The sequence below is a fragment of the Ambystoma mexicanum genome, chromosome 14, assembly GCF_040938575.1.
Source record: "Ambystoma mexicanum isolate Mex_15411 chromosome 14, UKY_AmexF1_1, whole genome shotgun sequence".
NCBI lineage: Eukaryota > Metazoa > Chordata > Amphibia > Caudata > Ambystomatidae > Ambystoma > Ambystoma mexicanum.
Genome location: NC_090940.1, coordinates 283,994,437 through 284,008,760, shown reverse-complemented (window position 1 = coordinate 284,008,760; position 14,324 = coordinate 283,994,437). Strand labels below are relative to the sequence as shown.

Here is a 14,324-nt window from a genome sequence, read left to right as displayed (position 1 = left end):
AGGAGGGCTGGAGACCGAAATGTCCACAACCCCCTCAGTATTAGGCCCCACTACTAAAGGAACAGTATTGGTGGTAGTAGGGCCATCTACCAAGGTGTCAGATGAACTGGATAATACTAATGTAGTGGGAAGTGAATGAACTGTGGCCGGAGTGGCCACCATATTGGAAATAGAGGTCACAAAAACTGCTGGTTCAGCAAGATTCCCAGTCCCCTTGGGAACAAGTGAAGGGGTTGTAGAAGCTAAAGTGTTTGCCAGAAAAAGATCTTTAAAAAATTGATTAGTATTTGAATTGATGTTTTTCAAATTCTTCTGATTTTTAGTTTTCTTCATTTGCTGAATATTTTTTTTTCCTTCCTTTACAAGGAAAACCTTTTTGAAGTATCATTTCTTTAGTGAAGTCAATAGGATCAGATGTATTCGCTACAGTCGGAATGGAATAAGGGACCATAGAAGAGGTGACGTGGACTACCTTAGGTGGCATGGTCGATTCTACAGTCTTCCCTACACGGGGAAGAACTTGAACAGTAGAATTAAGAGGATAGCTGGAGGACTCCACTTGGACTTTATCCTCCATTAATTCCGTAATGACTTTGGTGTGAATGGTAGGGAGTTTTACCTCCATACCAGAAACCCCTCGCACACCCTCAGATGTCATTGGAGGGAACATCGGAGGATGATCATAGATAACCTGATCCGAGCATCGGGGAACAATGACACCCAAACCCATATCTGAAGCTACCCCTTGTGTAGTCAACGTTTTCCCAATGAGCCCTTGATTTATCATTTGGGTATCAACAGTTAACTGGTTAGAGAGGATGGGCTCAGAGCCAAGTGTAGGCATTACAAAGTGGCCTCCCTAATAATTTTAACTAACTCTTCAAATCTGTCAAGGCCCTCCAACCTGGAATGCATTTCAGAGAGAAGTGAATGGGATCTAACCTCTGACCAAATGTTGCCATACAGGCTCACAAAGGAGCTCAGAACCATGTTCAGAGCTGAAAGAGTAGGTTGAGAAAGTTTAATTCTGTCATCCGCCTCTTTAAGAGTATGATGCAGGATGGACTCGCTGCCATGATCCTTTTTAGAGTCAGCGAGTAGACCCTTTTCTCGCAGCCAATTTTGTTTTCCTGTATGCTCATCAATGAAATTGATGAGATCAGAGGGAGAGCCCACATAGGAATCGTCACAAATTTGCTGGGTGACATTGTTTGTATTATTAGAGTTGAGACCCAGATGGCTTTCTGCAATTGCCCTATCTGCACATTCGATTATGCTAATATCATCAATATCCTGAGCTTGAGGGTCTTCAATCACTAGTTTCTTAGCGACATCGACTAGATGAGAATGTTCCAATGTGGCCACTGTGGGAAGTGAGTGTAGAGATTTGACCAAGGTACTGGTTGCAGTCCTCTTTCCAAAAAAGTTAGTGGGACGCTACACTCTGAGGCATCCCTGGCGTCGATTTCCACGCCTGCAATAGGGATTGCCTTGGAGATTGCAAGCGCGGAGGAGATCACCACTCCATACTGCGGTCCCCCACTCGACGCTATTCGTCACGAAGAAGGGGTCATGTGACATGGCTTCCAGGAAACAGGCATCAAATGAACCACTGGATCATGTGACCAAGTGAAAGATCACGTGACCAGGAAAATGGATCATGTGACCAAGTGAAAGATCACGTGACCAGGAAACCGTCCCCGATTGGCCAACGAATCAGGAAGACTGCAATAAAAGGGGCTTGGCCTTTGCACACATTGCTTCTCAGCTGATCTCTCGGCGTTTAGCGATTTCCTGTGTTGTGAACTTCATGCTTATCGAATTTCTTGGATTTTGGACTTCGTTTTTCTTCTGGATTACCCTCAAATTTTGGCGCTTGGATTTCTTCTGACCTGTATTACTGGATTATCTGAACTTTGAACTGTTTTGCTGGATTGTTTGTGGATTGACCTTTTGGATTTGGCGCTTACCTCTTGGAATTTTGGATTATCTGAACTTTGAACTTTTTTCCTGGATTGTTTGTGGATTGACCTTTGGATTTGGCGCTTGATAAACCTTCAGTTACCTCTTGGAACTTTGCAAAGAACTGTGCACCTACAATCAAGCCCTCTCCTCTCCCTTTAGATCCCGTGGTCCCGTTATCCCCTCTGCACTACTCATGTCATGATTCCTGTTGGGCGGCGCTTCTGGGATTTGTGGAGACGCCATTGACAGGTGCCGTTACGTTCGACGGCCGTTGGGAAGCACCGCTCTAGTGTTTTTCCAAGATGGCCGCCGATGTTATTTAGTGTCGGGCTCGAGCAGCGTTTCTTCGCGTTGCACCTTCTCTGCTTCTCCCGGCTCGAAGGTTACGCTGTTCACCCCCGCGTTCTGGCTAGTCTCCCCTCCATTGGACTTTCTTTTGTTATTTCCCGCTTGCTCACTTACCGGTACCCTGACCGGTCTCTCTGTGATCCCTCCTCTCAGATTGGCTCCTTTGGTCTCTCCCTCATTGGCGCCTTGGCTTTACCATTCTTTGGTCCTGTGTGCTCCTCTTCATTCCTCTGGATAACCCTGTTTTCTCTCCTGGTATATTCTCCTCATCCTCGCATTCTCTGGAGGTGATTCTGCTTACCTGGGATTTCTCCCCCATTGTTCATCCGTCACTCTCTGCTCTTCAAGTTTGTTACTCCGATCATCCTCAACATCCCAAGACATCACCTCGGGCATCTTCCTGTTCCGGACTCTCATCGCAGGGTTTTTTCTGCCGTTGAGGCTTTTTCCCTGCTCAGGAGCCGGCTTCCAGGAGTTCCCGCTGTTCGGTTCCCCAATCACCCGAAAGCGTGGCATCCCTGGAAGCTCGCCCCTACTTACGTCAAAGAAAGGAAGGCAAGAAAGACGGCAAGGATCCAGCTCGAAGACGCCCAGGAAGAAGGTCGGTGGCACAAGACTACCCTACGGATACCTCAGGTGAGGAGGAAGGGAGGGAAGCCTTAAAAGACTCTGACAAACCTGATAACTCATCTGACCCTTGGGGAAAACTCACTTAGATTCAAGTCACTCATCATTTACCTCCAGGGTAGGTCTTTCTTTATATTTGTTTATGCTTGTTGTGAATACCGTGTAGCCATTAGCTAACCTGGTATTTTCTTTGCAGCCACCCGGAACCTGGAGTTTCCTGTTTTCCCCACCTGTGGCTCCAATAACCGGTCAGCGAGTACTTTGCCCCTCTCTGACTGGTGCTTGGGGACGGAGGTACACTAATCCACGTGGCCCTCAGGATTTGACAGTACCCAAATTAGATTTTGTTTTAGAGGTGAGATTATGGGATTTGTTAAGTGGAGTTTTAAACACAATGGGTTTCACTGTACGAGTATTGGGAGTTCCAGCTAAATTGGCAGAAAGATTAACATGATTAGAGGAGGTATGATTTACACCCATAACAGAGGAATAAACCTCCGGCAAATGTTTAGTGGAAGGGATAGCATCGTTCCCATTGACCACAGGAGGAGAAAGGCAGTCAACAGCCCCTTTTGTCACCACCGATGAGTCTGTAGCGTTAGCTACAGAGACATCCACCATACCAGGCAGTGTAGGCGTCCTAGGATATAACTGAGCGGGGGTTGAAAGCACACTATTTACCATGTTGTTAGGATGGTCCATATGGCCCCTAGCCTTTGGTAAACTAAGGCCTTCCTCGAGATTAGAGGCTAAAGTGGCTGCTAGGTGCTCTTCATGTGTGTCCATGGAAATGTCTTGCTTCCCAATAAAAATGCAACTGTTATAGGCTGTTGCGCATGGAAAATTACCCATAGCATCAAATACCTCAGACCTATCCCTGGCATGAATTTGGGCCTGAGCCAGGGTTTTTAGGGGAGAGGAGTCAGAGGGAACAACTACTGGTACACGATGTGAATTATCCAAAGCAGCAGGGATGAAAACATCTGAAGCAATAGTGACTGGCGACGCAGGAAGGAAATTTTCTGTAGCAGAAGGAGTAGAGACAAAAGAAGCCTCCATAGCTGTCTGACTTCGAAGTCCCTTACGTGTCATTCAGACAAAACCAGAACCCAGGGCTAAATAGGGGGAAAAAAGGGTTGACAATAAGGAATTTACACTATAAAACTAGGTTTCAGTTTATAACAGTTCGAATAGAGATAACCAAAAAATAGCATATAAAGCAGTCAATAGGATAGTAAACATTAATATGTGGAATATTGCACTAAAACCAGAAGCAAAATAAAACAGCTCTAAAGCTGCCCCGAAAGCACTCTTAAAATTAGAGATTGCAAATAGAAATGGATCTATGCGTATCAAATAGAAAATTATGAATACAAATATAGTTTACAATGTATTAAAATTACAAATGTCCTTTTATCAGTACAAGATCAAGTTAAATAATTTAAAAATAACTTCATTCAGCCATATAACCTGGTGAGGCACACAGTCTCAGGGTAGGGAACGCCCGACAGCTTATGGAGCTGCCAGAGTCCGACTCTCCACCCCTAACCCTGAAGACTGGTGAAGCTGGTATGAATGTGTTTACAGCTCTCGAGGCCGGACCAATTTACTCACAGGTCACAGCCGAACAGCACAACAGCAGCTCCAGCCCTTACTGCTTCCAGGGCTTAACGCCGCAAGGGTGGTTGGCCCGGCAATTTGTGGCAGAGATCAGTCACGTGATGCGTTACGTGTCCGTAGATGGCCCCGCCTCCTCCAGGAAGCAGGGGAAGCACCAAGAGCATGGCTCGCAGTGCTGCTTGGAGCGAAGTTATTGCAGGCAAGTTGGAACGTTAAGACGTTCAGAGCACCAAGCACAATGCACTCTCACACAAGAACAAAAACCAGGAAGTATTGAAATGTCTTTGAGACAATCGATTGAAGGCCAAATTGGAGAAATGCCTCTTCAATGCTACTTGAGTGGCTTATCTGGGGTGCATCTTGTCTGCCAAAAGCATAGACACTGATCCACGAAAGATAGAAGCTACTGTGAGGTGGCCCTCTCAGTCTTCGCTTAAACAAGTAAAGCAGTTCCTTGGCCTCACCACCTTCTATAGGAAGTTAATACCATGTTTCGCGCAGCAGATCCAACCCCATACCACCTTAATAAAGAAAGGAACTAGGTTTGCATATTCCCAAGAGGCTGAATAGGCAATTCCAAAACTTGAAGACAAACCTTATTCAAGCGCCCATCCTATGTCAACCGGATATTACAAGACCTGTTGTGCTGGAAGCAGATGCACTAGATGGAGCCATGGGAGCCTTTTTGCTCCAACAAGATGACAAGCTGGAATATTCCCACTGCCTATTATTCAAGAAAGCTCACTTCCAGCGAAAGGAAATAGGTTTTGGAACTGGAGCTTTTGGTACTAAAATTAGTTTGCCAATAATGGAGACACCTCTTGGGCACTAGACACCCTGCAGAGTTCAAGACTGATCACAAGAACCTACAAACGCCACAGATCTTTGAATGTAAGAAAAGTAGGCATGCCCGTTGGACCTACTTTTTGCCCAATTTGACTTCTTTGTGACCTACCTACCTGGCTCCAAGAAGCTGGTTGCTGATGCCTTATCTTGGAAGGAGAAGAGGGCTCTGACTACAAAGGTACAGCCAGAACATCTACATGCAGAAACTAGGTTTATTTTTGCAGTTCAGAACCTTTCTCAGCAAGTTTTGCAAAACAAACAAGCCTACAGGAACACCGCCCCCGTAATGCCATCCATAGAAAGAGGCTTGGAAGAACATCAGGGTTTGTTCTTCATGGACAATCGGTTGTATGTCCCTACAGCCAATCTTCAGGAACAAGTGCTCCAGTTATATCATGACAAGCAAGCTGCTGGACATGGGCGACGACAGAACATCCTGTTTGCTTGCCCGGAATCTCTGGTGGCCCACTTGGCATAAGGACGATTTAGACTAAATAGCTTACTATCCTGTTTGTGCACAAAGTAAATCTTAGCACCAAGCGATCATTGGGAGGCTGCATCGTTACCTGTCCCCATGAGACAGTGAATGTCTATATTCTCAGATTTCTTTGTGGATCTTCCATTATCTCAGGATAAGACTACAGTTTATCGCTTCACAAAGACAGACAATTGTTCTGCCTTGCCCAAAGGTCCTATAGCCCTTGAGATGGCACATGTCTCAAGTGATCTTCTGACTTTATGGTCATCCCCGGGATAGAACCAGACCAGGCATTTCAATTAGTCTCCTGGTTCTGGAAACATCTATGCAAGGCCCTACATATTGACATGAATATATCTTCGGGATATCCACAGACGAACAGACTGACAGAACATGTCAACCATGTACTGGAACTGTTCTTTGCTGTTTTGACACTGCTTCTGCTGATAACTGGGCTATTCTTTTGCCAATTGCAGAATTATAACTCCTTGCAGTCGACAATTAAAAGGTTACTCACCGTAGTGACCACCATACTCCTAGTCCATAGTCCCCTTTCCTCCATACTTGTGGGACATCTCTCCGTCCTGTGGGACGGGACCGGAGCACTTTGTAAAAAGCATCCAAATTTTTCCAAAAATGTTTCCTTCCTCTCTTTCCTGCGCGGGACCCGGCACGCTGCCGTAACCCTGCCCACATTGGCTCCGCCCCGCGCATCGCCCCTCAGTCCTTTTCTTTGCCAGGTCAGAGACCCATTACCAATACAGAGGAACCTTATTAGAGGGGACGGCGGGCGGGCGTATGGAGGAAAGGGGACTATGGACTAGGAGTAAGGTGGTCACTACGGTGAGTAACCTGTCAATACTCCTACGTCCCGTCCCCTTTCCTCCATACTTGTAAGGAGTGCTTGGGAAAAAAGGTTCTTCAGCACAGCCTGACCAAACTGAACATCAGCTCTAGAACTCATATCGAGGCAGTAATGCTTACAGAAAGCAGATGGAGAGGCCCAAGTAGCTGCCCTAGCGATGGACTCCCAGGGAACATACTTCTGGAAAGCAACCGCAGCTGCCTTGCCCCGCACCAGGTGTGCATGAATACCTTTAGGAGGTTTCAGCTTTTGGACAGTGAAAGACTCCGTGATACAGGCGGCAATCCACCTAGAAATAGTTGCCTTAGATGCCCATTTGCCTTGAGGGTTGCCGAAAGTCACAAAAAGTTGAGAAGAACTTCTAAGCTCAGAAGTCCTATCCAGGTAGAACTTGAGAGCTCTTCAGACATCAAGACAGTGTAGAACCCTCTCCGCCTCAGAGGCGAGGTTCGGAAAAAAGACCGGTAGGGAGATCGATTGATTCAAATGGAATTCGGTCACCACCTTCGGCAGAAAAGCCGGATTAGTTCAAAGGACTACCTTGCCCTTGTGAAAGACCAAGAAAGGATGCTCCACCGACAATGCTTGGAGCTCACGCACTCTCCTTGCCGATGTGACGGCGACCAAAAAGGACACTTTCCAAGAAAGTACTTGAGGTCCACAGTAGCCATCGGCTCAAAGGGTTTATGGCACAGCGCCGTCAGGACAACATTCAGGTCCCATGGCGGGTGCGGATTACGAACTGGAGGGTAAAGGCGTGTTAAACCAGCAAAATGCCTCTTTACCACTGGGTTAGCCAGAGAGAACGAACACTGATCCGTAGAGAGATAAGCAGAGACTGCTGACAGGTAAGTCCTGCATGACAGAACATGAACCCCTGACTCTGCTAGGGAGGACACAAAGGACAACACCGCGTCAACCGTGGCCCCCCCTTGGATCCAATTTCTTCTCTAGACACCAATGACAGAACCTGAGCCATTTACTCTTGTACTGAGATCTGGTCGAAGGTTTTCTGGCTGCCTGGATAATACGCATGTTATCCGCAGACAAATTCAAATGCTCTAAAGACCAGAACTCCGGCACCAAGCCGCCAAGCTGAGCGATTGTGGGGAGGGGTACCACAGCTGCTGCTCCCCCTGGTGGAGAAGATCGGGAGTTACCGGTAACCTGATTGGCGGATAAACCGACAGGTGTTGGAGTTCTGAGAACCAAAACCTGGCCGACCACCACGGGCTATCAGTAGAAGAGAACAGTTGACCGAGTTCTTCAACTTCCAAATTGCCCGGTGAACTAGAGGCAGAGACGGGAAGGCGTAAGCTCTCATGTTGTGCCATGAAATCTCTAGAGCATCCCTCATAGAGGAGGCTCCCAGCCCCCCTCTGGAGGCATACAGAGGAAGCTTCTTGTTCGTCGCCGTCGCGAAGAGGTCCACCTGCGGTGTGCCCCAGCGCGAGAAAATCCCCGAGAGGACCTCCGCCTTCTACTCCCACTCGTAGCTGACCACTGTCCGCCAGCTAAGGGCATCTGCTGTGACATTCAGCTGGCCCGGGATGTGCACTGCAAGCAGCCAGACACCATGAAGCACGGCCCACTCCCAAATCTGGATGGACAGGTCCACGAGGGGGGGGAGACTTTGTTCCCCCCTGCTTGTTGATGTAATACATTGACACCACATTGTCCGTTCTTATGTGGACCACTCTGTTGACAATGACTGGTCTGAACGCCTTGAGCGCCAAGAAAATCGCCAGAAGCTCCAGATGGTTTATGTGCAGGAGCTTGTCCTGAGGCGACCAGAGGTCCGAGACCTGAAGGAGATCTAACGTCGCACCCCACCATAAGAGGGAGGAGTCCGTCATGATCGTCACCATAGGGACCGGGTCCTGAAACCTTGCGCCCCCAGACAGATTGGTGAGAGATGACCACCAGTCCAGGTCTACTCTAATGGAATCCGGAATCATTATCCGCATGAAGTCTGGGTCCACTGCCTGACGCCATGAATTCCGAAGGGCCATCTGGGTCCGTCTCATTTTGAGAAGAGCAAGAGGAAGAGCCAGCATACACAAGGCCATGAGGCCCAGAAGCCTCTGGAACCACCAGGCCAACATACTCTCCGACTGCACAAACATCTGACACGTGGCCTACAGATCCGCCATTCTGTCCCCGGTCAGGTATACTCTGCAGTCGATCATGTTCCAACGAAAACCCAGAAAAATCAGGTCCTGAGAGACCGTCATGGAGGATTTCCGCCAGTTCACCGACAGCCCAAGATGGAACAGGAGCTGAAGGAGAGACTGGAGGTTGCCCGCTGCCGCCAGCGGACAAGGGCTGCGTAGAAGGATGTATAAGGATACACATGGATACCCTGAAGACGAAGATAGGCCGCAATCACCGACATCATCTTCGTGAAGACACGCGGCGCCGACCTGAGGCCAAAAGGAAGCACCCGAAACTGGAAGTGCTCCTCTCCCAAAGAGAAACGGAGGTACCTCCTGTGTGGAGCCCAAATCAGGATATGCATGTACGCATCCTGAAGGTCCACCGCGCTGAGCCAATCGCCCGCCTGCAACGAGGAGCGAATCTGGCCGGGCGTGATCATCTGGAATTTCTCTTGGGGTAAGGAAAGATTGAACTGGGAAAGGTCTAGGATGGTGCGCAGGCCAGCCTGGTTGGGTTTGGGCACCGTAAACAGTCGGGAGTAGAAGCCCTACCCTCGCTCCCCAAGGGGAACGGGTTCCACAGCTCTGAGGAGCAGAAGTTTCTGACCCTCGGCCTTGAGGGAGGGTGAGCCCGACAGCTGAAAAGGAGGGTTGAGGGGTGGGGTAGGGGGTAAAGGTAAGCGGAAGCCCGCCCGAGCGACTGACAAGACCCATCTGTCTTCTGTGATGGTCTGCCACACCTCCCAATGAGATGCGATGCGTCCTCCCACCGGGTTCTCGTGCGAGCACGGAAAAACCTCATTTGGCAGGTTTATCGGTGGCGGTGCCACCTGAACCTGATGAGGAGGCTGAGGAGCGGGAGAAATACCGCGTACGCTGTTGTCTACGGCGGTTATTTCCCGCAGGAGTGTCCACTCTGCGCGATTTACGGTCGAGGAAGCCCCTGAAACCAGGTCGACTCTGCGAAAACGGTCTCTGAGGTTTGAAAGGAGCTTTAACCAGAACAGACAATGATTTAGCCGTCTGAGTGCTATCCTTGGTTTTGGTGAGCTCTACATCAGTAGAAGAATGAAAAAGCTCCTTACCATCGAATGGAAGGTCCAAAACCTTGTCTTGCACTTCCTTCCAAAACTTGGTGGCATGCAGCCACGCTTGCCTCGAGGTATAAACCCCGAGCATCATGCCCCGAGCCGAGGTGTCTACGTGATGAGCCGCAGCCTCCAGGAGATCCTGGGTCAAGACCCTGGCATCGGAAAGGCCACCTCTGAAATCTTCCAACTTCTCGACCGGAATATGCTCCTCAAACTCTGACAGACCTCTCCACATCCGCATGTTAGCTCCCGCCAAAATCAATTCGGCATTGGCCTGCCTGAGCTGCAAAGCCGAATTGGCAAAGATTTTCCTCCCTAGGGAGTCCAGGAGCTTGTCCTCCTTTCCCAAGACCTGGGTAGCCGTCGCGGAAGAGGATGCTGCAGGTCTGGACTGCAACGTGGCCGCAGCCACCACTGTGGAGGAGGGAGGCGGACAAGACGACAAGGCCACTTCCTCCGAAGAGTGCAGCCTGTACCTCGCGTCAATCTTTTTATTGACGAAAAGTCCTGTGTGTGGCTTCTCCCAGACTCTTCGGACCTCAGACAAAACTTCCTTCTGCAGGAAAAGGCTGGTACGCTCCAAAGGAGACAGGATGAACGCTCTAGAAAGCACGCCCTCCTGTGGAGCAGGTGCCTCGGGAACCGGGACATCTAAGAAATTCATCATGTCCAGTACCCAGTCATGAAAAGCTCTAACAGAGCGGGGAAGGTCCTCGTTGTCCTGCTCGCCTTGAGGGTCATCTGACAGGTCAGGATCCTGCTGAACCGTGTCAGGCACTGCCTTGTCCACTGGGGACAACGGTGGCAAAGGTGGAAGAGCAGGGGCAGGCACCACGGGCAAAAGAGGCGTCGGCGGAACACCAGAGGAACGGGTTGAGCCGGAGGCGCTGGTGGATAAATTTCCTTAAAAAGCCCTTTGAAATATTCCCTCATGGGGTCGGTGCGCATAAGCGCTTGAGATTTACCGATAAAAGCGTCCTCAGGAGATGACTTCGGAACCTGAGGAGGCCTCTCATGAGGTGGACAATTCCAGGGACGTAACTGAGAAGGGTGCCACGCTGGGCCCTCCGCCGACGTATCCACATAAATCAAAGGGACCGCCCCTGCAGGCAGCGAAACATTGTGCGGAAGAGGCATTCGGGCGTTCCAATCATAAACGGGCCGGTAAGGATACGCACAAGTGACCTTATGTTCACCCAAGGGACCGAACCCTACACCAGAGGCCGATGGCGTAGTTGTAGGGGTAGTACCCAAAATGGCCACCGTGGTCGTGGCGGGAACGGCCGCCATTTTGTCTTCATCTGAGGGGAATTGCGGCACGTGAGGAGGTGAGGCAGGGGTCCCCGTCGATGGATCAGGGGTCTTAATTTTAGCCTTAACATAAGGAACCTCGGCAGAGCCGGTACTATGAGGCCTGGAATGTTTAAGCGACATACCAACCGCCAACTGAGCCTTCGAAGGAAGGACCTCAGCACTGCCGGTAAAAGAAGAACCTTGTTTCTTTGCCCCCTCAACAGATCTGGTATCACCACAAGAGCGGGAACGGTGAGAAATCGCTTTCAGCGACAGAGCCCTGCCCGGCCCCTCAGAACTGCTGGTAGCCTTAGCCTCTGTACGAGGGACCTCGGGCCTAGGCACGGTAATAGCCTTATCGGCACGGGCCTCGAACATCCGTTCGGTAAACACAGGCCCAACCCAGGCCTCAGGGCGCACCCCGGTCTTGTTTTTAAGGGAAGCCGAAAGAAAGGCCTCAGAGCAAGCTCCGGTACCCTGTGACTCAGCAGTACTGGGTCTACACACAGCCCCCACAGGAGGGGCCTCGGAAGTTACTCCGGTGTACACAGGCCCCTTACGGAGACCCTCGGAGAAAACTCAGGGCGAACCCCGGTGACAGAGCGATCAACGCCCCTCCCGGCTCGAGAGGAACCCGGGAAGGTATCCCCCGGCCGGGGTGCTCTGAAAACGGAACTTCTTACCAGGCGTTTCTTCTTCTCGTCGATAAACGCCTGAAAATGAGATGGAGGAGCACGTCGAACACCTCCTCCCACCGTTCCAACCGATGTTGAAGAGCCCGGACCGAAAGGGAGTCACAGTAAAAACAGGAGTCCGAGCGGTGTTCCGGACCCAAACACTCTAAACAAAGAGGATGGGGATCCGCCCTCGCGAAGCGACGATGACACGAAGAGCAGTCTGGAAAGTCCAATTTAAAAGACAGACAGACTATAAGACGAACGCTAGCGAGAGCCAGAGAGGAAAACAGGGAAGAAAATCTTCCGAGGATGCAAGTGCGTTCGGCCCCCATCGAGCGGAGAAAAGGACTGAGGGGCGCGGGACGGAGCCAAGGTGGGCGGGGTTACGGCCGCGTGCCGGGCCACGCGCAGGAAAGAGAGGAAGAACACATTTTTGGAAAAATTTGGATGCTTTTTACAAAGTGCTCCGGTCCCGTCCCACAGGATGGAGAGATGTCCCACAAGTATGGAGAAAAGGGGACGGGACGTAGGAGTATGAACACAACACCGTTTTTTGCATCCAATGGCTATCATCCACAAGTATTTCTCTTGCAGTTGGCACAAGAAACATGCATACCATCTACAGACAGCCGGATTACAACCCGACACAACACCCACAAAATTGAAAAGGAACATCTGATAAAGGTTAACAAACAAAAGAAGTTCTTTGCTAATTTTCATTGGACTCCAGAACCTCCTATTTAGGTGGGTGGCCAGCCTCTAAATAGCTACCCTGAAATGTAGTGCCATACAAGCTGGCTCCTCGCTTTTTTGGCCCTTTTCAAATATTCCAAAGTATCAATCTTGTGACCTTCAAGCCTTTTCTTCCCTGCACTTGGAGTCAGATTAACTGAGTGTTCCATGCATCCCTTCTCCGACCGAGTCGCTTTTCCTATCAGCACCATTCTAAACCTCAACCTTCATACAAGAATGACAGTCTGGAATTCAAAGTGGCTGGTATTTTGGGCTCAACATATTGCAGGGGTATGCTCCAACATTTGGTGGATTGCAAGGGATATGGTCCCTGGGATCGGTCCAGTGAATCAGCTAGATACGTCCATGCCTTGCTCAAGAGATTCAATCGTCATCACCTGGGCAAACCTGGTAGAACTCGCTCAAGGAAGGTGCATACTACTGTCATGGCCCTGTGGTATCAAAGAACACTAGGTTATGTGGCAAATCAGATGGACACAGACACTTTGTGGGCATGAATCACAAACTCTTATTAAAGTAAAGGACAAGGCCTAACTTTCCCTATCTCTATGGGTGATCCTTGCATATATGTTTTAACTAAGGTGCTCATCAGTCAGTCATGAATGTCCAAAGGAACAATCCGTACTCCAAAACTATCCAAACTGCCCCTACTACTATGAAAACTAACCTATATCCGGAGAATGTCTCCCTTCTCCTTAACGGTACTTTAGTACCCAGTATTATAGCACCAATCTCTAGGCTTATTTATTGCTCTGAAAGTCTCTAATAGTCTTGAGATTTCTTTAAGTTCTGGAATTCTTCTAATGCTTTTTGTACTCTTCCCTTCTTCTTGGGATCCCCTTTGGTGTTCTTTTTCTAGCTATGGAATGTTGGTTCTCAGTTCCAGAGTATCATAGGAGGGTACTATTAGTCAGATAATCCTTCTCTCTGGGTGAGTAATATTCAGCTTGTTTTACTCTACTTGCTTATTTACTTGGTTCAGTGGCATATTTCCTTTTCTCTCCCTTATCACAATGTCATTTCGCTCTCTTGTATCCCAATGACTTATTTTCATCTGTTTCAATGATAGGTCTGTATTATAATTTCTACTGGTAAGTGTGGTTTGTATTGTATAAATATTCCTTTTTGTTATCCCATTGTTCCCGAGTCCCAGTTACCTTCTACGGTGAAAGGGAATGTCCTTGGGAGGTTTGTTTCTCTGCAACCGCTTCTCGGACTTCTGAACCGTGTTCTCTTCTTTCAACAATATTCCTGCCAATATTCCAGCTGCATGACCTACACCAACCTTAGAGAACATCCTGTTTTTGCGGTTTTTGTTCTATAAATATCTGTAACATAGCATTCTTAGTTATAAATGACCTATATGTTCCCAAATGTGAACAATTTCTCACTGACAATGCATGTATTATATAAAATCAAAATAGCTCGTCCATATTACCTGTCCTTGTACACCCAGCAAGAAAGCTTGTCACGAGGCGTTGGAGGCTGACCTTTAAATGTCTTAATTTGTTTCCATAAATAGGTACCATTTTTTCTCCGCAAATTGACAAAGTACAGCTGTTTTTCAAAGTAAACAAAATAATGTTAGCATGTAAATGCATGAAC

The 14,324-nt window shown here is 48.8% G+C and overlaps 1 protein-coding gene across 3 annotated transcripts in view; it reads right to left on the bottom strand.

Annotated features, from left to right (window-relative positions):
- KLHDC1 (kelch domain containing 1) overlaps positions 1–14,324 on the bottom strand; it is a 2,530,617-nt gene that overhangs the window by 1,967,319 nt on the left and 548,974 nt on the right. For all 3 annotated transcript variants that reach the window (XM_069637400.1, XM_069637401.1, XM_069637402.1), the window contains exon 4: positions 14,158–14,276. In XM_069637400.1, coding sequence (XP_069493501.1) covers positions 14,158–14,276 — 119 coding nt within the window. The remainder of the gene's footprint in view (positions 1–14,157; positions 14,277–14,324) is intronic.